The sequence below is a fragment of the Arachis hypogaea genome, chromosome 16 (genome assembly GCF_003086295.3).
Source record: "Arachis hypogaea cultivar Tifrunner chromosome 16, arahy.Tifrunner.gnm2.J5K5, whole genome shotgun sequence".
NCBI lineage: Eukaryota > Viridiplantae > Streptophyta > Magnoliopsida > Fabales > Fabaceae > Arachis > Arachis hypogaea.
Window position 1 is genome coordinate 136,349,048 of NC_092051.1, and position 27,797 is coordinate 136,376,844.

The window sequence follows — 27,797 nt, forward strand, 5'->3', positions numbered from 1 at the left end:
ATTTTAATATTTATTATTTATATATTTAAAAATTATATTTAAAAATTATTTATTTAATTTCATAATAAATGATATTTTTAAATTTGAATAATTTATTAATTAGTTTGTACTTATTATAATATATATTCAATAATTTATTGAAAAAAGAATATTAATATAATAAATAAAAAATAATTTGAAAAAGATATTGTTTAAAGAATAAAGACAAATAAATCCCTAACCAATTTGAATTTAAAGACAATTAAGTTCAGAATTGACGGAAAAACACCTTACCATATTGTACTATGGAAGTAGAGGATAGAGACCAAAATAAATCATTTTTATCTTAAAAAATCGTGTTGTTATTATAAAAAATGGATAGGAATCAAGTTGGTAATTCACTCTAAAGAGGTACGCTCTTTTTTTTTCTTCATAACATTAACCTTATTAGTATTTAAAACTAAAAGTATCTTTTTTAATAATGGTAAAAAATCATATAAAGTTGTCTTAAATTTTTTTTTACAATATATATTTAATATTTAATTTTTTTTCTATATTTTTAAATTTCTTAAAAATATATTTGTGATAGATATTTTTTAAAATTATTTTTATCAAAATTAAAGCTTAAAGTTGTCTATAAAATTTATCTTCTAGACACTTGGGAACTGGGATACGAATTTCATCAAAAGTCCCAAAATTGAAAAAATTGTATAGCCTTAGTCCACTCCTCGGCCTCCTTTCTGCTAGTTTCATAGGTGCCATGTCGAATTAGGCACCACAAGCTGAATTGGCATTTGGAAGTTGTTGAACCAATTTAAATCTTGTTTCACTTTATAATCTTAAATTCAGTAACATCTCAACTAGGGTTATAAACAGGACAAAAACGGTTACAATCTAAATATTATTACCACGTGATATAACCGTTGCAATAGTATTTAGAGTGATTAGGGGTGACAAAGCGGATCGGTCCGTCCCAACTCGTTCCGTCCCGCCTGAGTCTGTCCTATAAATGGGGCGGACCGGTCCGTCCTGCCAAATAAAATGGGTTCAAAATGCTAGTTCATCTTGTTTTATGGCGAATTGGCGGCGGGCTAGTCTACTTGATTTTTTTTAAATAAAATTCATTAAAATTAACTAAAAAATAATAATTAAAAAATCAAATACAAATAAAAAATAGTCAAATTATAATATAATTTTATTATTATTTTTTTAATTTTTAACTTCAATAAAATTGTTCAAAATAATATTTGTCAATAGAACTATCTTTATTTTAAAAGACAAGTCACATAATTCGAACAAATATACGAAATTGTAAAATAAAATAAATAAAATTAATAACTAAAAAAAGAATAAAAATAAAAACAAAAAAAGTGTTTGAAAATTTTGTAATTATTAATTTTATAATAGTAATCACTCTTTTATTTAATAAAAAAAAATTTTCGGCCTGGCAGATGGCCCGCCCCGCCCCACCAATTTGAAAATTTTTTTTAATTTGGCGGACTCCAAATCTTAATCAGACCTGCCTTTTTAGCGGATTTAGTAGATTGGCCCGACGGATTCAACCCGTTTTACCACCCCTAAACGTAATATTGGCGTGTCAATTCTTTTTTTTTGGGTGACTTTTGGCGTGTCAATTCATCACTTCATTTGTTAAATTATTGACGAAAAGAGGTTGAGAAATTATTATAATATCTAAAAATCAAATTGAGAGACAATAATAATGCAATTAACATCTGAAAAATTGAATCCATGTACGATGTGAATCTCAGAATCATTTTTTGGAAATTTAGTCATTTTTAGTTTTTTACCAAGCAATATAACCTTATGTATTTTAGTAATTTACTTAATTTATGAGATACAAGATAGATACTCACTTATAGTTATATTTTTATATAAAATTAATATTTCAAAATTTTTAAACCACAATTTTGTCAGAAAGACCTCAAATTATGTAGGTATTCTCCATTGTTATGAAACAATTGCATACAACTATATAAGCTTTCACCGACTGTTGTATATAATTTTAGTTTTGTGATTTTTGTCCCTTTAACCCACCATCCTTGGTCTGTTGCTCTTTGTCATCGTCTATTTCATTAGTCACGTGTCCTCCCCCTTCGCCGTTAACATCCTCGTCGCCTCGGCCTTCCCTCATTTTGCCGCCGTCCCTTTGTCCAGATCCGCGCCGCCTAAATCCGTACTCTCAGAGCACTGTAAAGCACTCATTTAATCCTTCCATGTGAAAGTAGAACAACCACTCTGGATGACGGACTTTTCCACTGGCTCTGACTCATCCTGCAATGGCGGCATAACCGTGGAAGAGTGCCAGGGCATGATTCAAAGGAGCCTCAAATGTTAAACACCTCAATTCCTTCCCTCTTATATTTTAGCTTTAGTGCTTCTTACGCTTTTTTCCATTAACGGTTTGGTGAAGTCAATTTCGTATGAATAATAAGCATTCATTTTTTGGGATTAGAAAGAAAACAATATCATCTGATTTATTTTTTTGCCAACTCCAGTGGTCAGATTTTTGAGGGAACATTTGGAGAAAGCTGGGTGTGGTGTGGGCGATAATTTCTTCAAAGCTGTCAATTGCGAGACGCAAACAGCCGGCGGTTACACTCAGGGAAAAGGGGTATTTATCTCCTTCATCTTTTAGTACCTTTGATAAGAGTTCAACTGTTAAATGCTCAAAATTGCGATGAAAAAAAACAATGTCATTTCCATGATAGCTGTGAATGATGAAGAAGTCGTTTAGTGGAAACTAGACTACGGCTATTTTGATTTCATGGAAACTTAGATATTAACTTGAATCGCCCCAAATTTGAGAGACCAATTTGAACATTTATTTTCTGAATTTTCTTACTAGTTGAGAACTGCATTTTAAATTTTTAGTTTGGCCAACACATTGAAACTTTCCTTTAACATATACTGGCTAGATTTTCTTTTTCGTTTTTTCTCTTTTTTTTTTTTTTCTTTGGGTGTGTAACTAGATCATTTTTTCATTAGCAATCATGTAAGCTCAATTGTAATTAATTTTGTAGTAGGAGTACATAAGGAGTACATAAGGTGTAACCACTTAACAAACATTTTTTTAGGTTTTCATTTTGAAAATTTTTTAAAGAATATGAAGAGCTCACTTTCCTTCTCTCAACCTTCACTCTTCCTCTCTCTTTGATTCATCAAACCATCAACATCACAGATTGAATAGCTTTAGATTTTCTTCAGGGTACATAATTGTTTAATCTACTCATTTTCTTAACAAGTTGATTCAAAACACACTTAAGGAAGAAAATAGATGTTCATTATAATCATAGTATACCTTATTATTGATGTAAATATTGTGCTCATTCATTTTCTTAATCCTATATTTATATTTTATTGCAAAAAGTTTACATAGCTTGTACCGCCCCAGAATAAGAGAGCATAATTGTGTTAGGCATCAATAGCCAACACAAAACCTTGTTGAATATTATGGTATGGATCAAAGATTAGAAAGAAATCATGCTACTGGGACAAAGCTTCATTGTTGTTATTGTTGTTGTTGGTTGCTTGATAGTTTGATTATAAGAAGAGGTCTCCAATTTCTCCATTTTCTAAGGCAATTGAAGTTTGCCTTTTACTAATATTAAGTTTCTTCATTCAATTTCCCTTTTCCCAGATAGTGCTGTGCAGCAATCAAATAAGCTCTGAAGATGAGGTTAACCAAGTTCTGATTCATGAACTAATTCATGCATTTGATGACTGTCGTGCTGCCAACTTGGATTGGTCTAACTGTGCTCACCATGCTTGTAGTGAGGTTATAATCTAACTATCTGCTAAATAATCTGTATTTAGTTTAATGGATTTTTAATATCCCAGTCTCCTTTAATCAATATGTCTCTGGTTATGAGAAACAGATAAGAGCTGGTCATCTAAGTGGTGATTGTCATTTCAAACGGGAACTTCTACGAGGTTTTATGGGTATACGAAGGCATGAACCGGTATGCTCTGTTTCTTTTCTTTTTTCATTAATTCAAACATTTATCTTAGTTGAATCTTTTCTAACATAAACATGAACTTCAGAAGCTTTTCACTGGTAGAGTGTAATATTTGATAGACTTAAACTGGAGTAGTTTGTTCTAGATCAGTAGTGAAATTAAAGCTCAGAATACTTGAGAAACGTTTTAATTATATGCTTCCCATGGTGGAGTCTACAGATATCATACACTGGAAGATAATTCTCAGTCCCCTTAGTAGTATCTTGAGACATTTTTTTGTCACTAATTAGTACATATAGTTTATACTTTATTGTTTTAAAATTAGAAAATAGCAATCTAAATTCTCCAGAATCGTCTGGCAGCTGGAATCATCTATATCTGATGACATGACAAGAATTTATGCACAAAGGTGGCTTTTTCCTAAACTGATTGAAGTCGGGTTTGTTGTTAAGTTGTTTAGTAAGTTAAAATGTAATAGGTAATTCAATGTTAGTGTGTTTATATAGTTTATGTCCCTAATCATAGGACTTCATTGAAGATAAAGACAAGTAGGAAACTAAAAGAAATATATGCTTTTTTCCCTGCTGATTACTAAGTAATCACTTGAAAATTTAAATTTTCTCTAGTGTCCGGCATCTATTGCTGAATCTTAGATTGCCATCTTGAATCCCATTCATCAAACTGTTTGGCTGAAGAGCAAGATCAGATCTTATATACCTACATAAAATTTTTTATAAATGGAGTTTAACTGTTCTTTATGGCATCTACTAAACATCTCCATTGCATCTTTTCTGCATTTATGTAGAAAAGCTGAATGTAAATTGATTTTCCCATTTGAAGAATATGTAGTGATTACTGCAAATTATTCTATTCTTTTGAGACAATGGTGATCTTTGGTCTATAAATTATGAGCTACTGTTATTCTTGTGCCCAAAGTAGAAATGGATTCAAACACACGCAAATATTCTATAAAAGTTAAAATTATTCATGAAAACAAAATTAAACTGCTAAACAAACACCAACAGCAGTTTAGTTGAGTGGTAGATAAGCTCATTGGTCTCTGATCTCGAGTTTGAGCCTTGGAGATGGAAAAAGCAATAATGAGACCAGCATAGTTCTTGAGCCAAAATAGTCAAATCCCAAAAGAAAAAATTGCTACACCACCTTTAAAACATTTTCCTTTATATCTGATTCCTCCACTGATGGAGTTAAGAACTGTATTTTCTATTTTCTAAAGTTCATTAAAATGACAAACTACATTGTTGCATAACTTATATATAAGGTTTATCCATTGTCTTTGCTCCCTTGCTCCTTAAATGACTTACCCTTGCTGTTAAATGAAAGCACAGAATATATTATTATTATTATTATTATTATTATTATTATTATTTATACATTTTGCTTACTGTAACGTATTCAATGCTGAATAATTGGAATGAAATTTGAAGAAATGTATCAGAAGAAGAGTTCTGAAGTCATTATCAGGAAATCCCTATTGTTCTGAAGAAGCTGCCAAGGAAGCTATGGAAGCTGTGTGGGACTTTTGTTACAATGATAAGGAGCCATTTAACAGTGCTTCGTAAGGAAAACTTCCACTTTTCTGCTAGGAACTTTTGAGGTGACCACAAATGTGATTTGAATTCTAGAATTAAAAAATTTTTACATTTAGCGAAAAATTTATATATGTTGTAAATCCACATGGAATAATTGAGATATCTACACAAGCTTATGCACTAAATTACCGCATTTCAGTTCAAATTTTCTTTGTTGATCGAGCATGCTAAGGTTTTATTTCTATTGATGATTAAAATTTATGAAGATCTTTTATCCATTTCTTTAATTTTTTTTTCCGAAGAAAACCTGTATGAATCTTAAACATACCTATGTTAAATTGTTAATGAAGCTTTTTTTAACTTCTGTACATTGAGTATTTAGTCTGATATTCAAGGGTCGAATGTTAAAAATAGGATGCCGATTTGTTTTGTTTTGTTTTGTTTTGTTTTGTTTTGTTTTTGTTTTTGTTTTTTTTTTTTGTTTTTGTTTTTTTTTTTTTTTTTTCATGTAAGTGCTTATATGATCGTTAAAGGTGTTTGTACCATGTACGTCTCATTTTAGTTAATTATAGCCCCTAAAATTGAAAGTTTTTTTTAGGTTATTCAAGCTAATTTTTACAAACAAATATCACCCACGGAAAACTTACATCACCCGTTACAATTCGAGAAAGCTATACACCTTAATCTGAAAGAACGAGAGTCAGCACCCCACCCCAAGGAAAACTTACATCACCCGTTACAATTCGAGAAACTAAAATATTAATTTCATAACCTTGGAAATTAAAATAGTTTCAGCATGTTTCAAAGAACAAAGATCATAACTTTGGAACTGACTGGCAGAGGTTAATTTGATTCAAAGAACAGCAAAAACAAAGTTGCTGATCTCTTACTAGCTAGCTCAAAAGATTCTAAAGAGATAACATCTCAATATATACAGATTAAAGAGAAAAAGTTTGAGTGCTTTTTTTTTTTTTTTTTTGGTCAAGAAAAAGTTTGAGTGCTATGTGTCAAGTAGTGGATGATGGTACAAAAGAGAATCTATGTACATATCCATGTAATGTACATGTACATATATGTCAATGACGACATGCATTTTATCCTATCATATCTGTCATGCATTACATTAGAGTTTTTCTTTTCATATGCAAGAACCACCCATTGGAACTTATGTGGAGATAACATTTTGAGTTTATAAAGTTGTAAAAATATCAGTTTGACTTTTTAAACCAAAAGATAATCTTTTAAATTTTCACATTTAAATAGTACTAGTCTTATGACACTTAATTTTGGTTTCCCAATTTATCTCTCAATCCGGTAAGTCAATGACTAATCTGTCGTGGATCGGAACTCAATTTAAGAGTTTGCCGATTCGAATTTCTGACACTTACACTTAAGTGGACTAGTAAACAAACCACTAGACCAACGTAACTTAATTACGACAACACTTAATTCTCTTGTAATATTATCCTTCACAAGGAAGAACTTTTAATTTTGTAGTTACCATTATTATTCCCAGATTTTTTGACATGCCTGAATTACTCTTGAATGTCTCTATTTTTAAGGCTATGGACCACGTGATTAAATCTATATTAACATTGATGTTAGCCTTTCTGAAAAGTTGGTGGCTCTTTAGTCTTTAGGACAGAAAGAAACAAAAAGAGATACCAACCCCAAAAAACATGTCACGCACACAGCACCAAACCGACACTACTATTCTCACCTCAGCGGGAGCCACATTCACCTTTGGGATCTAAGTTATAAAAACCAAGCATTATGGTTATGGATTCTTCCTAAGAGTTGAAGGACAGGGATATAGTATTATGGAGAAAAGGCTTTAACATGAAGTCCGCGCGGTTACTTAGAGTAATTGTTTTCTTCATGTTGCTAAGCCAATATTTAACATTTTCAGCCAGACCTAACCCTCCAGGTAGTTTACTTGTGTGTTTATTTCTAGTTTGGTTTCATTGGGTTCAAGATTTGTGTATGAAAATTGCAGGATCAGAGGGACTCAATGGACATGAAAGGCGAAAGCAGGGTCCTAATTGGTGGTCTGATGAGGATTATTCTCTACCTCGAAGACGGAGGCCTGTGCATAATAAGTTAGACCCTTGATTAATGATGTTCATAGTTCTTTCAGCATTTTGATCAAACGTAACATATAGTAGTTCGAATCCCTTTCACTTTATGATCAATTAATGTTTCAATGTTTGTATTTTTACCTTAAATTGTGCCATCACAATTAATGCAATTGCCGCTCACTTTATTTGAAGACCTACTTATTACTTCAACATACTATTGAAAATTTCTATAAATGATAAAAGGAGTTAGTTAGAGGTCAGTTAAGAAGCTATATATGTTTGTTATATCAGTTAGTCTTTCATGATTTAGGATGTAACACGGTTAGTATATAAGCCTTACTGTGATATATGTGTATGTACATTTTACATGAGATTCCATCACAACACTAGTGCTCTGTTTCTGTTTCTGCTTTCAGCTTCCTTAACATGAATATACGCCCCAAACTGTTTTTTGGGTAGGGCATCACCCCATTTTTAAGTATAAAAATAACATATTTCTAGTTTAAAATACAAAGTCAAGTACCGTAATTTTCCTATACTATATTAAATTGAATTTTGTATAGTTAGCAGTTACTCTGAAATACAAGGATGTATATATATCATATTCTGAAGTGACTATAGTATGTATCTTATTACAAGTAATTATTGGCTGGATTTTACGCTTTGAAATATGGAACCTAAACCCTATACTGGGTTAATATTCGTCTCTAATAACTTTGGTTCATTATTTTAAGCAGCAATATTCTCAATTTATATGGATGCCTGCTTCTAAATTTAGTGCATTTTAATATAGTCCATGTTTAATTTTAGCAACATGTGAAAAAAGAGGAAACTAAATTCCGTACTTGGTCAACTTGTATACCGAACCAGCATATAGAGGAGACAAGAAAGCAACAACGAAAGTACACAGAAAGCACCAAATCGGTCAGAAACCAAAAGCAACATACTTGAAGAATAATATAAAAACCAAATTTGAGACAAAAACAACGACAACAATAAGTTAATAACATAGATATGTAGATCAAATCTAAAGAAGAGAGAGAGACAAAAAAGCAATAATAAATAATTATTGAATAAAAGTTGAAATGCTTAGCAATTATTATTAGCTAGAACCCAAAATAAAGCTATGGAAGGGTCTCTTCCATCCCAATGCATATTATCTGAATGATCAATAGAGAAAGTAGTGCTGCGCATGCAATGCAAACGAGGGTTTTCCGCAGCAGCTTCTAGATATAATGTCGCAAAAGGCATAGGCATGTTTTGTTTCAGTCACTTTCCACATATTAAATTCTTCACTTCAATCATCTATATTGTGGGTTGGACCATCTTGTGATAGGAAGATTTTCTTTTTCTATTGATTCGAATAATGAGAAAGCCTAGGAACCAACTCTTTTAAACAACAACATTTAATATTTATCAATTTTAAATTATTTTTTAAAATCAAAATTTGATATTAATTACGTTTTTGAATAATAAGAATTTAGTAAATTAACCGCTTTTTAAACACAGTGTCGTCAATCTTTTTTCTCATAGTGTCGTCAATCTTTTCTCTCATAGTGTCGGCCTTCTCTCTCATGCAGACCGCCACATCGCTGCCTTTGTAGTGTGCCATTATTCTTGTCGTTGGTGTAGGGACAAAAAACATTCAATCATAATAAAAAAATATCTATTTTTAAATAAAAGAAACATCCAATCTCGAATAAAAAGAACATCCAATTTCGTATGAAATCGTTTACTAAGTTCATGAACCCCAAAATAGAGATGAAACATCCAGTAAATCGAAAAAACAACATCCACTAATCTTTGGAAGATGGGACGTGACTCGACAGCGTGATAAAAGAGGAGGAGGAGACAAGACACAATGGAGGAGGAGGAAGAGATGCGATGTCACAGCGGAGACAGTTGAGATGCGACGTGACGAAAGAGGCAAACGGCATGGTGCAACGACACGGTGGCGTACGACTTGACGTGACTTCTCAACCGTGGTGGGCGGTGTTCTCGCAGCAGAAGCAACACGGCATGATGGGCTCGTTCATGGCAGCGTTGGAGGAGGCGACAGTGACGCGGACGTAGTCTGTGACGGAAGTTGATAGCGCGGGTGACGGCGTGCAGAGTAGAAGAGTGAGGCGGCTGCATGCTTTTTTTGAAACTAAGGTTAAAAAGAGTATAAATAGAGTGGATTTTTTGTTTGATTTAGTGCACTTTAGATTCAGTCCAATAAAAATTGGCAAGAGTTGGCTGGATCCCCTTTTAGTTATCTAGAGGAATTATTCGAATAAATAACTCCACTAATAGACATAAATGTTTGGCTACAGTAGCTATATAAATTTGATAACATCTAAAAATTGTTGCTAAAGTTAAAGTAATATTTTTTTAATATTTAAAAATAATTTTTAATTTACAAAATAAAAGGAAAAACTATTATAAAAATATAAAAAAATAGTATAATTTTAATTTTAGATATACTTTTTAAGTATTACCATCTATTATGATTATTATTACAATAGTTACAATGATTATACAATTTTAATAACACTTAAAAGATATTATTAATTTTAAATCACACTTTTTTACTATTTGACAATACTTTTTTGTCAATTTAAAAAATAATTTTAAATAATAAAAAATAAGAGTAATTATCCAAATTAGTCTCCAAGGATTTTAAAGCGAATATTTTAGTCCCCAAGAAAAATTAATATACAGATCAATCTCCAAGGTTTTACTCCGACAGACAAATCAATCTCCAATTCATTTTTCGCTAGAGAAATTACCCAGATCAGTCCCTAAAGATTTTAAAAACGAACATTTTATCCCCAAAAAAATTAATATACAGATCAATTCTCAATATTTTTCTCCGTCAGACATAACAGTCCTTCATCCAAAATAATAATAATAATAATAATAATAATAATAATAATAATAATAATAATAATAATAATAATAATAATAATAATAATTATTATTATTATTATTATTATTATTATTATTATTATTATTAATTACACAATAATATTGTACCATAGTTTTTTTTATATTTTTTGGACAAAAATAATAATAAATTTATTTATTAAATTCTTATATATGTATTTCTAATATAAAAAGTATATATATATATACACACACATACATAGGCACTCAATAATAATAATAATAATAATAATAATAATAATAATAATAATAATAATAATAATAATAATAATAAATAAATAAAATTATTAGAGATTATTCTACGAAAAATTTAAGGTTGAAACTATTTGATATTTTTATATTTAATATAATCAAAAGATGTCCTACTTTAAAAAATATGTTTGTATTAAAAGAAAATGTTTTAATTTGGATTTCAAAGCATCATTATTTACCTTACTTGTTTCTAACGAAAAGAGTGTATTAATATGTTAGTATCGTCGTCCACATGTACAAAGTTAAATTTAAAATAATGCTTTGAAATCCAAATTAAAATATTTTCTTTTAATACAAAGATATTTTTTTAAAATAGGATATATTTTGATTATATTATATACAAAAATATCAAATAGTTTCAACCTTAAATTTTTTGTAGAATAATCTCTAAAATTTATTATTATTATTATTATTATTATTATTATTATTATTATTATTATTATTATTATTATTGAGTAACTATGTATGTGTGTATGTATATTATATATATATTTATATTAAAAATACATACATAAAAATTTAATGAATAAATTTATTATTATTTTTATCCAAAAAAATACAAAAAAAAATAATGATATAGTATTATTATGTAATTAATAATAATAATAATTATTATTTTATTTTATTTTTTTAGATGGAGGACTGTTATGTCTGATAGAGAAAAACGTTGGAAATTGATCTGTATATTAATTTTTTTAGGGACTAAAATGTCTGTTTTTTAAATCTTTGGGAACTGATCTGGATAATTACTGTGCCGAAAAATGAACTGGAGACTGATTTGTCTGCCAGAGTAAAACCCTGGGGATTGATCTGTGTATTAATTTTTCTTGGAAACTAAAATGTCCGCTTTTAAAATCCTTGGGACTGATTTGAATAATTATTCAAAAAATATTATCTTAATTTTAATAATATTTTTTAAATATTCTTAAAATTGTATAACCATCATAATCATCATATTGGCAGCGATCCTAACACACACAAAATTTATTAATTATGATAATTCGTTATCAAATATGCTATTTACAAATCAAAATCAGCCACTAAAATTAATTATTATGTATTTGTGTATAAATATATATAATTTATATTTTTATATATATTTTATATTAATAACTAATTTTAGCGATTAATTTTAATATACACTTAACATGATAGTTTATTATTTTATTGCTCATAATTTATGTATATATATTTATTTTAAATATATATATATATATATATATATATATATATATATATATATAAAAGATACTCCTTAGGTATCTTATTTTCAAGAATTAAGAATATGAATGATGAAATAATCTGGTTTAAGATCTTAGATTTGAAATGGGTCACAATTAACGAAATATTAATTGCCGTTACTTTTTTAAAAAAACTTGCCTTGTACCTCTATTTATTTTTATAATTAATTAAGTATTATCCAAGAATTTTGGTAGATAGCGGCAGTTTTTTACTGCTGTCAAACAAATAATGCCGGTTCGATCATTTCAAATAAAACGTTACTAAATTTTTAGCGGTAGATTTTTAAAACTGTCAGAATAATTATTGCAAATTAAAATTTTGCTACGAATTAATTTTGTGGTGAAAATGAAACTGATTATTCTTTAGCGATGGTTTAGAAACCGCCACAATTATTTGGACAAACAAATTGTCAAATTTAGTGTTTATTTTGAGGTTGGAAAATGCTGCCAAATCTTTTTTTTATTATTTTTTTAGTTCACTTGCTTTTTATTGTAGGTTAGCATCAATATTGTGTAATTTTTTATGTTAGTTAAATTTATTGAAAGTTAATTAAAATAAGTAACATTCAAAATATATATATATATATATCTCAAAATTGCATCATTGCTTATGAACTAGAAACAATTAATGTTAGATAAATAAATAGGAAACACTAAAACAAATAAAATTCTATAGTATCTATTTCAATTGATTCAAACTCTTGATTTTTCTTGTAGGTCATAATTGCTAAAAAAGATGGTCTTGCACGCGATAAAGTCGGTGCCCTTCCCAATGAAACCATTTCTGCAGCAACGTCAGGTGGTAAAGTATCTCCTTATCTTTTGATTAGATATCTCAAAAGATTCTCCATTATCGCCTGTCTCTTCACCTTTTCTTTTGTTGTGTCTGCTTTTAATTCTGTAATCATCTTCTAATACTCCTCAATTTACACACTAGAGTCTGACTATTGTGCAGTATTACCAAAAAACTGACATGGTCTAATACCTACACCACAAACTCGTCCTGGATGCTCCTTTCCAAGAACTTGTGCAAGTGAATCATTTTGTGAAAATTCTTGGAGGATTCATCCACCACAAGAAAAACGCTGAGTATCGTCAGATTTACCGTCGTCCTGGAGGTGAAGATATAAACTGCGCCAGAAATTGTTTACTGGCAGATTTTTTCGTTCGACGCTAATTACCGGCGAATTTTCCGTTGGTATTTTCAATGAATTTGTCGAGACAGAGTTGATGATTACCATCGGATTAATCCGATGGTAACTTTGGTGGCATTTCACGTGTAAATTTGACGGTATTATTTTTATTTTTTTATTTTTTTGCACAGTTAAGCCACAAGTAGTAGATGAATTAGAACTCTTGTTAACAAAATTGTTAGCAGAAATTAACAAATTATTTTATTAAAAAAATAGTTTGAAAACAATAAAATATTACAGAAGTAGAATACAACGAAGTAGACAAAAAAAAAATAAAACCCTAATTCCTACAGATCCCGATAATCGTCGTTGTTATGGTCCCCCTGCTGAGGCGACGGTGTAGGTGCTAACATTGGAGCTCCACCAGCATCGTTGCCATTGCCTCCAATGCCGCTGGCTCCAGCACGCATCTACTGGTTGTACTGCTCCATCTGCTCTCGCAACCAATCGGGCTGCTCTAACTTCTCCATCAAGTCCGAGCTGATTACAACAGCTCCTCCCACGCGTGCAAGAAGGTCATTGTACCTTTTCTCAGACTGCTCTGTTTGCTGGTGAAGCTCCTGTGTCAGCTTCTGCACTTCCTCCCTCAAGTCAACAACTTCCTGGGGATCGTCGGGGCTGGTGGCAGAGGCAGAGAAAGGCGCCAACGCAGAGGCTCAGAGGCCATTAGCGAAGAACGACCCTAACCCGAAGCGGCGATTCTTGTGGGGGTTTAGAGGCTGTCTCGCATCAAACCTATTATGATCTACCACTGAGGTTTCAGAGCCAGCTTCGTCGTCCCCACTAGGCGGCTGAGATTGCTGGGTCATGGCCTCCAACGTCTGTGTGTACTCCTCCTGTGTCCCACACGTCATGCTTAGGATAACAGTTAAATAAATGACTTAAAACCAAATAAATTTGAAATAATGGATTAATTTAAACTCACATAATGGACCGCTAACCGCTCGTCATCAAATCTCTCCTTATTGGCTTTCAAAATATGGGTATACTTAAAGGTCTCAATTCACAATTGTTTCGTACAGATATACCAAAATTGTTTTTTAATAATTCTAAATTTAGCACCATAAATACAAAAAGAGAAGTAGAAAAGTTTTAAACAATACTTACAGCAACAACACACACATCGTTATGTATATATGAGCCATCCTTCTTTTTATGAACCACGTTCCATATCTCTCTTCTACTAAAACGTTTCTCTATAATTGATCTTATAACACATTGATATTGACACAAATATATAACTAGCAAATAAATATTAAAAAATTTAAAAATATATGAAACAAAATATAAATCGATTACCTTTTCATCTCTTCATCTTGCCAATGTTTTGGAACCCTCAGTATATGTGTAAGTTTGCTTCGAATGATTTAAAGTATTTTGTCTACACTTCTCCTATAAAAAAAAGAGACAAATACAAATTATCGTAGTTTGAATCAAGAAAACTTAAGGAATTTTTTATGTAGGCATATTTGATTTAGGGAAAAGAAATATAAAGTAAAGATATTTTGGGATTTTGCTACTGTTAGAGTCAATTAAGCATCTTAAGAAGTAATTCAAAGGATATAAAAATAGATAAAATGAAATATTAATTCATTATTTGTTATCTTTATGTCGTCTTTCAACCGATATTAAAAAATTATTTTCAGTGATTTGCATCTATTCGTGATAGGTGACGCTTAATATTTTTCTTAAAAGTCTTTGTCTAATCATAAAATTTATAAAACAACTTGGATCTTGTAACCTTCTCTTTTTTCTATCTTTTACATAATTCTCTATTTTAATGTGATTTTGAAAATAAGAAAAATAAAAAAATTAATCACAATAAAATGTTAATCAAACTTAAACATGTGAAATAGAAAATACAAAAATTCAAGAAGCTAATCAAATTGCCTTAAACTAAAAAAAATAAAAAACTTATACCTTAACCATGTTATATGCATCATCTTTGATAGCCATATTCATTGTCCTCCAACTCTCTTTACAAATAAAAATTTATTGAAAGTCAACATCTAAACTCTTCAAAAACCCATTTAATAAGCTAATCGCCTGATTAATTGGTTAAAACTCTGTTAAATCGAAATATGATCTTTCTACCAAACAAAAGTGCTACTCGTTGAAGACTCATATCTCTTGTCACACCATCCTCTAAGAAAGAAAAAATAAAATTTTGTGTGATTATCATTATACAAAAAGAAAATAAAATACAACGACATAACAATTTAAAGTATCTAAGATAGGAGAAAAAATTATACCAATGATATTAACAGTCTAATAATCAGTATCTTTGCGATGTTGGTATTATTACAACCGTCGGGTTCTTGGGCGGCAAATAAGTCGTGACATGGTTATCGAACAATTCAACCTCATTCGTCTTTGGGTCGTAATCTTCATCCTCCGAATATATATCGGCAACTTTATAGCATATGTGGTGCTGGAGCTTGAGGGTTATCACTGTGATTTGACAGAACCAGTGTTTCATTGCGCGGTGAACAAAATGATCCGATATTAATACGAAATGTTTGAACACTATTAATACAAAAATAAATGAGCTCTAGTACGTAGTTGTTCACTTGATATATTAGTTCCCTTAGATGTTGTTTCATTCTGCAGGTAAAATGAAATCATTTAAAAAAATATTAAAATTAGAATTGAGTATAGAAATTAATAATTTATACGTAGTTTTAATACAAATTTATGTAATTAATGTGAACGAAAATCATTCACCAAACTAGCTTGAATTTGGAGATTAGTTCTGGCTACACTTATGTTGTACCCAAGTTTTTTAGGCATTTTTGTTAAACTTTGACATGAAATAAAGTTATTAAACAAATATTAGTAACTCGAAATTTTCAAGGAATAATGCAATAAAATCAGTCAGTATTCATAAAACTATAAGGATAAAATTCATTTCAAGTACAAAAAGAATGGCATTAAAATAAACATGTAAGAAAACATGAAAAATATGAAACAATGTGATTTAGATCTCCGACTTGAAACTCTGAGTACCAATCAGCACATATATATCCAACTTATATGTTAGAAAACTAAATAAAAGCTAAGTGGTACATATATATCACAAGAAATTAATTGCCATAGCCACCAGAAAGTTTTTAATTCCTAATGGATGCATTATATATCCACATTGGGACCAAATTAAAGGTGCTTCTAATAGTAATCTAAATTAAATATCATGAACAACTAATAAGGATAAAAAAATTCAGAGAGTTTAACAAGCTCTATTACATTGTGTGAAATATTTTACAAAGATCAGATTATTACACAAACATCTATGAGCACAAATCTAATAAAAATTGTGAGGAGCACTTCTTGTAAGTTATATGTGATAAAATACAAAGATTACAAGTACAAAACCGGTTAAGCATATATATCTGTTATATATTGATTAATAATTTTATAAATATTAATATAATAAATTAAATCCACCGTTCAAATAAAGTTACATGGGGGAGATCAAAAAAATAAAGTTACATGGGTAAGTATAAATTGATTGAGTAGTTATAATTTTTTTTAAAACTAAACTAAAAAATTTGACTAGTTTTGTTATCCAAAATTAACGTATATAAAGTTTTTAATAAAAAATATCCTGAATTGCTGCATTTGAATATAGAATTAATGAATGTGTAAAAATACAAAGGATCTTTCTTAAAAGCAATTCACTAAATGTTTTTTAAATTTTTAATACAAGAAAAATTGGACTATTTTTTGGCGCTCTATTAACAACAAGCTATCAATGGAATAAAAGCCTCCTTAACCCAACCCCTAATATTCGTAACAATATTATTACTTTTATTATGAAGGTAATAATTAAATTATAAGCAGGTAATAGTCATAAACGACGTAGTACTAATGTTGTCCAAGGTGTACCGTAGGAAAGTTTTATGGAATCGCCGCATTTAACTCCATGAACTTAGTTTCTTTCGAAACGTGTATGGCCTCTTAATCACTTCACTTATATTCACTCTTTTCTTCTTCTTCCCTCTGCTTAAATTCTTCCCTTTCATTATCTCTCATTTTTTGATCCTTTTTGTTTAGTTCTCTTCTTCTCTCATAACCCAAATAGATCCAATGAAGAACAAAGTGACAGTTGTTGGAAGTGGCAATTGGGGCAGTGTTGCGGCAAAGCTCATTGCTTCTAACACCGTTCGACTCAGCTCCTTCGATGGTACACATTTCTTCTTCTACTTTATATTCCTGCATGCATGTATACATAGCAATGGTACCATGCATACATTGTCATGTTATCGTTAATTCGTTATTGCAGACATGTTTGTTATCTTTCAAACTCAAACCAATTTTAATGGTTAATAATGTTGTGTACACTACAATAAAAATATCATTTTATTTTTAGGATAGCTAGCTAAAAGTAATTCTTTTAAGAGTGTATATATATATATTTGACATTATTAATTAAATGTCAATATTTTTTTATGGTAAAGTATTGTACCATAGAACCTTTTCTTGGATACTTCTTATATAAACAATTAAAGTATTTTCTGTGCAATCATTGACAATTTTTTTTATTCAAGAATCATTTAACTATCAAAATGTAAACACTTCTTTACCATTAATAACGTGACCAATTTTCATATAATTAGAGAAAACAAGTCTCACTGTTGGTTCATAACTTCATGTAACACACTTCTAGGTATATTCTATATATTAACGAATCCATTGAAATGTTTAGATGAGGTAAGAATGTGGGTGTTCGAAGAGAAATTGCCAAGTGGGGAGAAGCTTACGGATGTAATCAATAGAACCAATGTGAGTACTAAGCACACATCCATTCTCCAATAATAATAATAATAATAATAATAATAATAATAATAATAATAATATATTCTCGTTGAATGACTATTAGTATTGTTTTTGCAGGAAAATGTCAAATATCTCCCTGGAATCAAGCTTGGAAAAAATGTAGTTGCAGACCCTGACGTTGAAAGTGCAGGTTTAATATTTTTTCCATCATTTTTTTCCTCCCTAAATTTCAGTGTCATATACATACATTGTGACTCTTTTTGGCATGCATACACATTTTTGTAACTTATTAGATACATAAAAGCAAAGATATACTATAATCCTATTTTAACTTAATTGTTTCTGAAAGCTAGAGGTTAGATTTGAAAATAAAAGATACAATAAAGTACACTTAGTCCCTTTGATGAGGTATATTGAATAATGACTATCTTGCTCATTAATTTTATTTAAAAACCTAAACTCCACCAGTCTACCGGTCGGGTTACTTGTGTATATATTCCATAGTGTAATAAAATATTATGAAACGACTAATAATTTTATTCTCTCTCTTTTTTTTTTTACAAATCATAGTATAAAATAGAATATATTGATAAACTTTCCACCTTATATTACAATATTTTGAATTTCAATTGATATATAATGTAAAACTAAAATTCTAGTTGCTTGTACCCAAACGAATTAATGATAAGTATTTTGAATTACTATCGAATAATATCAAAATATTAAAATAGTCTATTTATAAACGAGTTATATTTGTATGGTAAAAACTCAGATGAAGTGGACTTCACGTGAAGTTGATACCTAAGAGCCATTAGATGAAAATTTAGTCAAATCAGCCAAATCATTTAACGACTCTCAGATATCAACTTCACGTAAAGTCCTGAGTTTTCACCTATTTTTATTGACTCGATTTATCCATTTTTAAGCGGCACATGATTTGTAGTTCATTTTATTGGCAACTTTTCTACCACTTTAATTTTTTACAACAATTGACACTTGATAGATAATGGAAAAGTATAGGGTACCAACATATTATCTGCCAACTTCTGCCAATTCTTATTTATAATTGTTTCATAGAAGTGTGTTTGTGGATGTGTCTAATAATTAATATATTTTAAATACATATATAAAGAGACACATCCAGAAAATATATTTATAAATACACTTCTATTAAACATATCTATGAAAAAAACATTTTTATTAGACACATTCACGAACACACTTCCATGAAACACAATTATAAATAAGAGTTGGCAGAAGTTGGCAGATATGCTGTTGGTAACGTAGCGAAACCGATAGATAATATGCAAATATTTTGTTATGACTGTATTATTTAATAAAAAAAAATCATATGCCTATAGAAACAAATTTAGAATTTTGCAAACATAAATTAAAAAAAAAATGGGGATTGGAAAATCTACCGATTTATTTTAACATGGGTTCTTTTTGTAAATCAAGTTTTGTTCCATTAATTATTGTTTTGCCAAACTTGCAGTAAAGGGTGCGAATATGTTGGTATTCGTAAGTCCACATCAATTCATGGAAGGAATATGCAAAAAACTTGTTGGGAAAATAGGGAAAGACACAGAAGGTATTTCCCTTGTGAAAGGAATGGAGGTGAAGAAGGAAGGCCCATGCATGATCTCCACCCTCATTTCCAAAACATTAGGAATCAATTGTTCTGTTTTGATGGGGGCTAACATAGCAAACGAGGTAGTCTAATTAACCATGCTTAATTAATATGTGTTGGCTAATAACTAATAAGCTTATATATTATATTATATATGGTATAATTTTCTAATAATGTGTGTGATGTTTTACTAGATAGCCTTGGAGAAATTTAGTGAAGCAACGGTTGGATACAGCAAAAATAAAGAAGCTGCTGAGAAATGGGTTCAGTTGTTTGGAACTCCCTATTTCATTGTGTCAGCCGTGAGTTCTTTTATTCCATTTGTAGAATTCAACTAAAAAAATTACTAAGATTCAAAAATTGAAAAAAAAAAAAAACATGTTTGGTACATCTTTAAGTGTCAAATATATAATATAAAGTTGATATAGGAATACTTACTTAGTTTAGCACATCTTTTCTTGATAAGCAACAACTTAAAATAAATAAATAAATAAATAACTGATATAGAATATAAATACCTAAAAAAAATCAATCATCTTGAAACAATAAATATATTAAAATCGTATGAAAGAACACATATTTAAACACAAATAACTTACTACAAACATACTCTAAACAATTTAAACATCAAGACAGAGAAAAGAGGAATGCTAGGGGTCAGCAACTTTTGTGATTTATACTCATCAAATAACCATCAATGATAGTTTTAATAGTGTAAGATTGGTGTGATATTTCATCCAATAGCTCACTTTTCTTTACTGGTTACATGTTGGCCAGAATTTAACAAAGTTGCTGGCCCCTTAGACATATTCAATTAATCACCAAGCTTCCATTCATTGAATTTTAATAAAGAAATAAGTGCACAAAATGAAGAGAGATCTTTGGTTAATTGATGACGTAGTTTGAAATCTTGAAAAATTGTTTATACATCATTTTTCTCAATAAAGATATTTAAAGAAGGGAGGAACTCAGATATATATTCAGCACATACAGGGATGTACAGAAAGAAAAAGAAGATTTATGATATTTTTTGTGGATCCCTCCTTTTTCTTTTTCTTTTTTTTTTTTAAATAAAGCTTGACTATGTATGCTATGTACACTTAGCATCTGTATGTGAGTATGAAACTTTAAAGAATAGTGGAATGTTATTTCTTTCTTTGTCTTTGCATTTAATTTATTATGATGAGTCAATCCCTTCTATAATATTTTATGAAACCATTTAATCATAGCTTACACTTTTGAGATGTGCTTAACATAGACAATTATGTCATCTAATATGTCATGAAAGAAACCTAAAATATTTGGCTTGTTACATTATAATTTATTAGGTCCAAGATGTGGAAGGTGTCGAAATGTGTGGAACTCTGAAAAATATTGTGGCCATAGCCGCAGGTTTGTTGCACAATATTCACAATTTAATTTGTGGTTTCCTCCTTCACATTTTATAAAATGAGCAAGAAATGACACAAATTTTGGTAGGTTTTGTTGATGGCATGGAGATGGGAAACAACACTAAAGTAAGACAACATTTTTTATTTCTTATTATTTTTCTTTGTTCATTTTGTTTCTTAATTTGGGTTCTCTCCATATGTGTAGGCTGCAATCATGCGAATTGGTCTGAAAGAGATGATAAAGTTTTCAAAGATGTTGTTTCCATCGGTTAAGGATAGCACATTTTTTGAAAGTTGTGGTGTAGCTGACCTTATAACCACATGCTGTAAGAAAATGGATTTAGTTTACTATAATTATTATTTGTTTCGTTTCAAATCATTATTTCATACTTTAAAAATTCATATAATATTGATAGTTCAATTTATTTAAAGGAGATTTTTTTTTCTTTATTATGGCAGTGGGTGGAAGAAACAGGAAAGTTGCTGATGCTTATGCAAAAAATCAAGGGAAGCGGTTTGTTTTTCACTCTAGACCTGAGTATCTTTACGAGTAAATTAAGAAAAATAATAAAAATTTAGTTCTATCTGACATATTTGTTTAATTTCTACTTTGTAGGTCTTTTGACCAGCTTGAGGCAGAGTTGCTTAATGGCCAGAAATTGCAGGTACAATCCTTGGTCCCAATTACTTAATATTGGTTCAAATGTAAGGCAAAAACAAAGAAAAATATTGGTCAGCTAATATTTTTCTAATTATTTATGCATGATTTTTTAAAAACAGTAATGTTAATATATTGCGTCTTGGCGTGTTACCCATTCATGTGTATTTTGTTGTGATAATTAGGGTGTATTAACTGCAAAAGAGGTTTATGAGGTTCTAAGTGATCGAGGATGGGTAGAGCAGTTTCCACTCTTCTCAACAGTTCATGCAATCAGCATCGGTCGCCTTCCACCTTCCGCCATAGTCGAACTTGGCGATTCCAAGTACTCTTACTCTTAACGACCATGTTAGATGTACACTAAAATCAGTCATGTTAGAATATAAAATACACATTGTAAATGAGTTAAACAACGTGTATTTATACATAACTAGTTCATCTTGGTGATTGTAGGTCGGCAAATAAACAGGTTGGTAACAGTACTCTTTGAAGGAAAAGAAGGAAAGCCAAACTACTCTTACCTGACGTTATGACCATTAGTTAAATTTTTTGCAGTGCAAGTAATTAATGCAATAGAATTACATACAATAAACAGATTTAAAAGCCCATCAAAATGATATTATCCAAGATTCAACCTTGGACTCCACTGAAGATGATGAAGCCGATAATGTGATGAAGATGTCATCAACGGGAGCGATTAGAGTTCCAAAACCTTCATCTATTTATACAGCTTATTTATATTTTAGGTTCATATTTTGTATGATTTTCCTTTTTTTCCTTGTTTTCTTTTTGTCATCATCTTTGTGTATATATAAGCCTATATGCAATGAATGAAAGGATCAAGTTATTTCAAAATCTTAATTAGACAAAAATGATGAAGCTTTATTTCAAATATGGACAAGAAATGCGAAACAAAAGGGGGTATTACCATCTGAACAAAAAGTGACTCCCACTGTAAAACCAGAAACTTTCTTGAGTAGCAATATTTACCAATCTCTGTCAATAAGTCCGTACACAACAAGAATAACAATTTTGCTTCTTTTTTTTTCCAAGAAAAAAAAACCAATCCGTGCATCAATATAATTTGATTATAACAAAGAATTATCCTTCTATCCCGTCCTTATTCTGTCTAGCCGATCAACACTTTTTCTTGCCTTTTCCAATTGATGGTCGATGCTTTTTCGAGACTTCTCATGGCAATCTACACTCCTCCGGGACCTATCCTTCCTATCGAAAGACATTCTCAATTTCTCCAACATGTCAGCATTACTGGACAAATTTTTCTGTTTATCAGGCCTGTCTGTGCTCTTCCTTGGCTTTTCTCTGCAATCAGTGCTCTTTCTAGTTACTTCAAAAATATCTGTACTCTTTCGAGGCTGCTCGAACTTATCTGTTGTGCTTCGGAAAGAGAATCGTTGGGATGTGGACTTCTCCACTGTTGTTATGAACTTCTTCAGATGCTTAATATACTCAGGAAATAGCTCCAAATCGCAGTGGTTACCTCCGTTGAGCCACAGTGGTTCATACTTCTCTTTACACAGTTCCCAGAGTTGCTTACCATGGGAGCAATCAACAACTTCATCTGCAGTACCCTGCACACAATGAAAAACGAAACCATGGGTAGCTGCAATCAAAAGATATTAATCAAATTCATCATTAAATAAATATTTGTAAGGAACAAACATTGAAATGGATAAGTTTTTTACATCCTCAAGTGTCTGATTAAGGAAGGAAAATGAAAGGGAGATTGTTGATTTCCTTGAATGTGTCAATGACTTATCTGTTATTCAAAGTTCAAATGCTACCTAAGTGTAGGACAACACATTTCAAAATCTAATACTGGAATAGTGGAATTTATGTATTGATCTCAGCTTATCCATTTTTGGTAAACAATGCAGTAGCAAGTGTTGCAAAAATACTGAAAGATGAGATTTACTAGTTAATAGAGAAGACTAAGGTCTTTCATTTATAGTAGAAACACTGAAATCTGTACAATGTTGCATATGTTTCAATCATGAGAGATAATGTAAACGGAGATTCTCTAAATGAATATCTCATCGCCTGTTGCAGCATAGACACAATCACACTAAAGTATGCATGGAGCCCCTTTCCACAGACAAGAAATATACATACATAGTATGCGAGATTTCAAGAAGCTGAGGTTTAGAGTGTTAGATGGACACAGCTGTTTGCCTGTGAGTCGAGATGCTGATTCTGTATCAACAACTAGAACCTGTGAGTCTGTGACCCTGTGATCAGTAGATCATTAGGTAGCCACATTTCTTCCAAAAGGCTATGCCTACAATTATACTTTTCCCCAGTATTATACACTTCTCCCTTCTTTTCCTTGTGTTTTTCCATTACACTTCATCTAGTTTCCCTTCTATAGAACATTCTTTTCTTTATCATTTATTGTTCTAGACTTAAAATATAGAAACCATTTAATTTCTATTTTGAATATCCGGCACTAACAGAAATCTGTGCATAAGGAAACAGATGTACCAAAAGCATATTAGCCAGTAAGCTAAGAAAACAAAAATGTCGAAAGACTGAAAATAGTCACGAAGCTAAGCACATAAAACTAAATAACAGATGCAGTTATATAGCACAAAGAATTTCTTTGAAGCATACTTACATGGATTATGAGAACAGGACAATTAACTAGTGGAATTTTGTCGATATTCTGCAGAACACAACTCAAAGAGCTCAAATTAGATCAAGGAGTATGAATGAGGAAATGATTAGAAATAGAAAAATATATACTACCTTATATATGTCGAACCAGTATGTGTGCTTGACCGGATACATGACCCTTAAGCCAGAAAGTATGGGACTATGCAGAACAACGGCTCTTAATTGAGGCAACCTAGCTGCAAGATCCAAACTAGGGCCACTGCCAACAGATTGTCCATAAAGGATTATATCTTCCTGCTTGGTGCCATAGCTTTCTTGTAGACACTTGTATGCAGCCTCGATATCGGAATATGTATTCTGCTCACTTGGCTGCAGTTCAGGAAAAATAATGCTCCTAAGTAGATGAGTTTAGTTCTATCATCATGTCACGCCCATAGTTACGCAGAACACAAATTAGACAAGCATTTCGTATTCTTGAAAAATAATACCAACCTTCCCAGATGACTGTCCATATCCAGAATAGTCGTACCTACATAAAATTATAGATAGTAATTATAAGAATCACCACCATCTTAAAACTTTTTTTCTTTCAAATTGAGTTCCAATTAAATTCTAAGCAATGCATTGGAGACAAAGTAGTCCATATTTCTGTGATTTTAATCCAAAGTGGATATTTAACAAGTTAGATAGATTTCAGCCAGCAAGAATAAGTTATTGCTGATTTTGCTCCAAGTTCATGAGCTGCAAACACAATTGTAGAGGCACACCTTAACAGCGCTGCAGTACTAAAGGTTACTGCAATTCTGAACACACCAACCACACTGAAGCTAGATTCCCATATATTCAAAGATAACATGCACTTGAAAGATTATGCAAAAAGGGTTCACAAATTAGTATCATTACACCTACAAACCCTGGTAACATGAAAGTCAAACAAACACAATTCATTCAGAAATATCCCCAACTGATCACAACTTTCACGTCTCCCAATTTAGTCCTTCAGTTTATAAATCAAACTCAAATATGCATCACTCATACCAGAACACTACACAAAGACTTTTTAGCTGAAAAACAGACAACAATCATCCCCAAGAAGTCCGAATTACCATTCATTGATTCCACCCAACAGAGGTATAACCCACAAATAGCCTCCAAAAAACACCACTCTGATCATTCTCCCAAGCTCTATTTACTAAATAGGGAAAGTATTAAGAAATTAATACATTCACGAGATATTAAATGCAACTACATTTTTAGTATTTACAGCCTTGGTTCATGATATCTGTCATTCTGGTCATTTGCACACTAAGAAAGAAACCCAGACTTAAGAATTTACCCAGACTTAAGAATTTACCCAGACTTGAGAATTTATTGTAGAATTCTTTGCTAAAATACTTAAATAACAAACCTATAGTATCAATGTTTCATTGTAAAATGTGCTTATGAATATGTGAAAGCTAAAAGTAAAAATCACTCCATGAATATTACCGAACCAAGAAAATTCTTCAAAATAACAGATATGATCATCAATTTCTTCCTCTTTCAAAGCCAACTTGACAGAAACTCAACCACCAGAAAAAATGAGAGCAAAGCACCAAAAAGCAGTGAATTCAACACAGAGAAAGAGAGAGAGAGAGAGAGAGAGAGAGAGAGAGAGAGAGGACCCCATGAGGTTGACACGGAGGTGGATGCTGAGCTCGATGAAGAGCTCGTACATCTGGCCGAGATCGGCGGCGTTTCCATGGGAGTACAGGACTGTGGACGTGGCCATTGGATGCCGAATGTAAACCGCCACTATCTCCGTTCCCCGCCGCGTCGGCAGCTTCAGCACCTCCACGTTCTCACGGTGTGGAAACGGCGTGAGCAGCAGCAGCCCCGTCATCTCGTCCCGTACCAGCTTGTACGACGGCGGACTTGGCGGGAAGAAAGCGAACTTCGCCGCCATTGATGACGTCACTCCCCCCATAACAAAAACAATCACACCCTCCTCTCTCTGGGTTTTTCTAATTAGGAATGAATTGGTTCAGAACTTCAGATCTTTCTTCTTCTACTACTACTTTTTCTTTTTCTTTTCTTCTTTCTTTTTAATTATTTATTTGTTTATTTCCAGGAGCCTTTTTTCTTTTCGGAAGGAAAGGTGGTGGTGATAGTGAAAGTGAGCTCTTTGTGTTTTTCTTTTCTGCAACCCCTTCTTTTAGCTTCTAAGCTGGTTTCATTCATGATTCATTTTTTATTTCTTATTTTTTGGTACATTCATGATTAATTTGCATGATTGGGACATCTCCCCTTTCAAAATGTGCTATCAATAATAATAACTACTCTTACGGGGACTACTATACGTCCAGTTATTATTGTTAACAAACGGAATTATAACTTGATTACGTGTGAGTATTAGACAAAGGAAATGCTACGGGTTAATGGTTTGTTTGGCTAAATTTTTATGAAAATTTTTGTTTTGAATTATTTTTTTAAAAGATTTATAAAAAAGTAGAAATAATTTTATGTTTAAATATTTTTATATTAAAAAAATTATTTATTAATTATGTTTGTGTATAACAATATAAAACTTTTTTATTTATTTATTATGAGAAAAAAATTAAAAAAAAAATTTCTAAAAAATATAAATTATAATTTTTAAAAAAATATTTTTTTATTTTTCTAATACTTTTATTTTTATTATTAGAAATTTATCAAATACGTTAAAAAGAGATCGATCAAGATCTTTTTTTATTAATTTAATAGCACCCAAAACAAACACTAATTATAAAATTTTTTAATAAATTTTTAGAGTAGTAACTCAAATAAATCTCAAACAATTTTTCGGCAAGATAGTTTAGTTTCTGTGAAAATTTAATTATTAAACACTGAGATTTATTTTCATTAGACAATACCGTTTTTATGTTAGTTTTATTTGTTAAAAAATAATGGAATTTGTTCAGGTTGAGATAAATATGATGGAGAAAATTAATTTGAGTTGATTGAATAATTAAGTAAGTATTAAAAATTTAAATTTTATTTTATATATATAGCAATCAATTAGTTAAGTAAATTTTTAATAGAATTCACATTTATAATAAAATAGCCTCTGAAAAAAAAAAAGTATGAAGGGAGAGCTCAAGTTTATTTTAAGACTTCATATCATACTCTGAAAAAGAGCATCTATATTCATCAATAAAAGTACTTTAAAGAGCTTCTAAAGATGAAAAATGTCAAGCTTACGACAATTCTCATGCACCTTTCTCAAGTCCTTGATGCTGAGAAGGATGGAGAAGGTGTAACATTATATTATATTTATATTTATATTAGTTAATTATTAACTATATATATTATATAAATCAACAATATTTTTAACTTGATATGTCAACAAAGGCACATTTGCGCTTAGCGTAAAGACAATATTTTCTTCATCGCCTTTAACGAAGAAGACTCTTATTGGTTAAACGTCTTCATTCAGAAAGACAGAGAACGTAAAAGCATTTCTCCAACGGGCGCATCCCGCTTTAGCGA

The 27,797-nt window shown here is 30.7% G+C and overlaps 3 protein-coding genes and 1 long non-coding RNA gene across 6 annotated transcripts; 3 read left to right on the forward strand and 1 right to left on the reverse strand.

Moving 5' to 3' along the window:
- The first annotated feature begins 1,871 nt into the window (after window positions 1–1,871).
- LOC112755174 (mitochondrial inner membrane protease ATP23) lies at window positions 1,872–5,714 on the forward strand. 2 transcript variants are annotated; one of them, XM_025803093.3, is made up of 5 exons: window positions 1,872–2,330; window positions 2,496–2,611; window positions 3,638–3,775; window positions 3,876–3,959; window positions 5,405–5,714. In XM_025803093.3, the coding sequence occupies exons 1-5, from the start codon at window positions 2,240–2,242 to the stop codon at window positions 5,537–5,539; spliced, it is 564 nt and encodes a 187-aa protein (XP_025658878.1). In that variant the 5' UTR covers window positions 1,872–2,239; the 3' UTR covers window positions 5,540–5,714. The 2 variants fall into 2 exon arrangements, with proteins under 2 accessions (XP_025658878.1, XP_029149861.1); XM_029294028.2 differs by having other exon boundaries at window positions 1,873–2,330; window positions 5,416–5,714.
- Window positions 5,715–5,990: 276 nt separating this feature from the next.
- On the forward strand, window positions 5,991–7,784 carry LOC112759188 (uncharacterized). Its single transcript, XR_003179978.3, has 2 exons — window positions 5,991–7,436; window positions 7,506–7,784. It is a non-coding gene; the product is annotated as an uncharacterized lncRNA (long non-coding RNA).
- Window positions 7,785–17,258: 9,474 nt separating this feature from the next.
- Window positions 17,259–22,467, forward strand: LOC112755176 (glycerol-3-phosphate dehydrogenase [NAD(+)]-like). Its single transcript, XM_072221277.1, has 12 exons — window positions 17,259–17,384; window positions 17,907–17,983; window positions 18,095–18,167; window positions 19,473–19,690; window positions 19,802–19,909; window positions 20,936–20,999; window positions 21,087–21,124; window positions 21,204–21,324; window positions 21,458–21,512; window positions 21,615–21,663; window positions 21,842–21,981; window positions 22,110–22,467. The coding sequence occupies exons 1-12, from the start codon at window positions 17,288–17,290 to the stop codon at window positions 22,144–22,146; spliced, it is 1,077 nt and encodes a 358-aa protein (XP_072077378.1). The 5' UTR covers window positions 17,259–17,287; the 3' UTR covers window positions 22,147–22,467.
- A 113-nt stretch (window positions 22,468–22,580) lies between these two features.
- On the reverse strand, window positions 22,581–26,568 carry LOC112755175 (uncharacterized). 2 transcript variants are annotated; one of them, XR_011874580.1, is made up of 5 exons: window positions 25,955–26,568; window positions 24,783–24,819; window positions 24,423–24,659; window positions 23,790–24,339; window positions 22,581–23,248 (listed from the first exon to the last, which is right to left on the reverse strand). XR_011874580.1 is itself a non-coding variant. In XM_025803095.3 (5 exons), the coding sequence occupies exons 1-5, from the start codon at window positions 26,254–26,256 to the stop codon at window positions 22,766–22,768; spliced, it is 1,107 nt and encodes a 368-aa protein (XP_025658880.1). In that variant the 5' UTR covers window positions 26,257–26,568; the 3' UTR covers window positions 22,581–22,765. The 2 variants fall into 2 exon arrangements, 1 of the variants encoding a protein (XP_025658880.1); XM_025803095.3 differs by having other exon boundaries at window positions 24,292–24,339.
- Window positions 26,569–27,797: the final 1,229 nt, after the last annotated feature.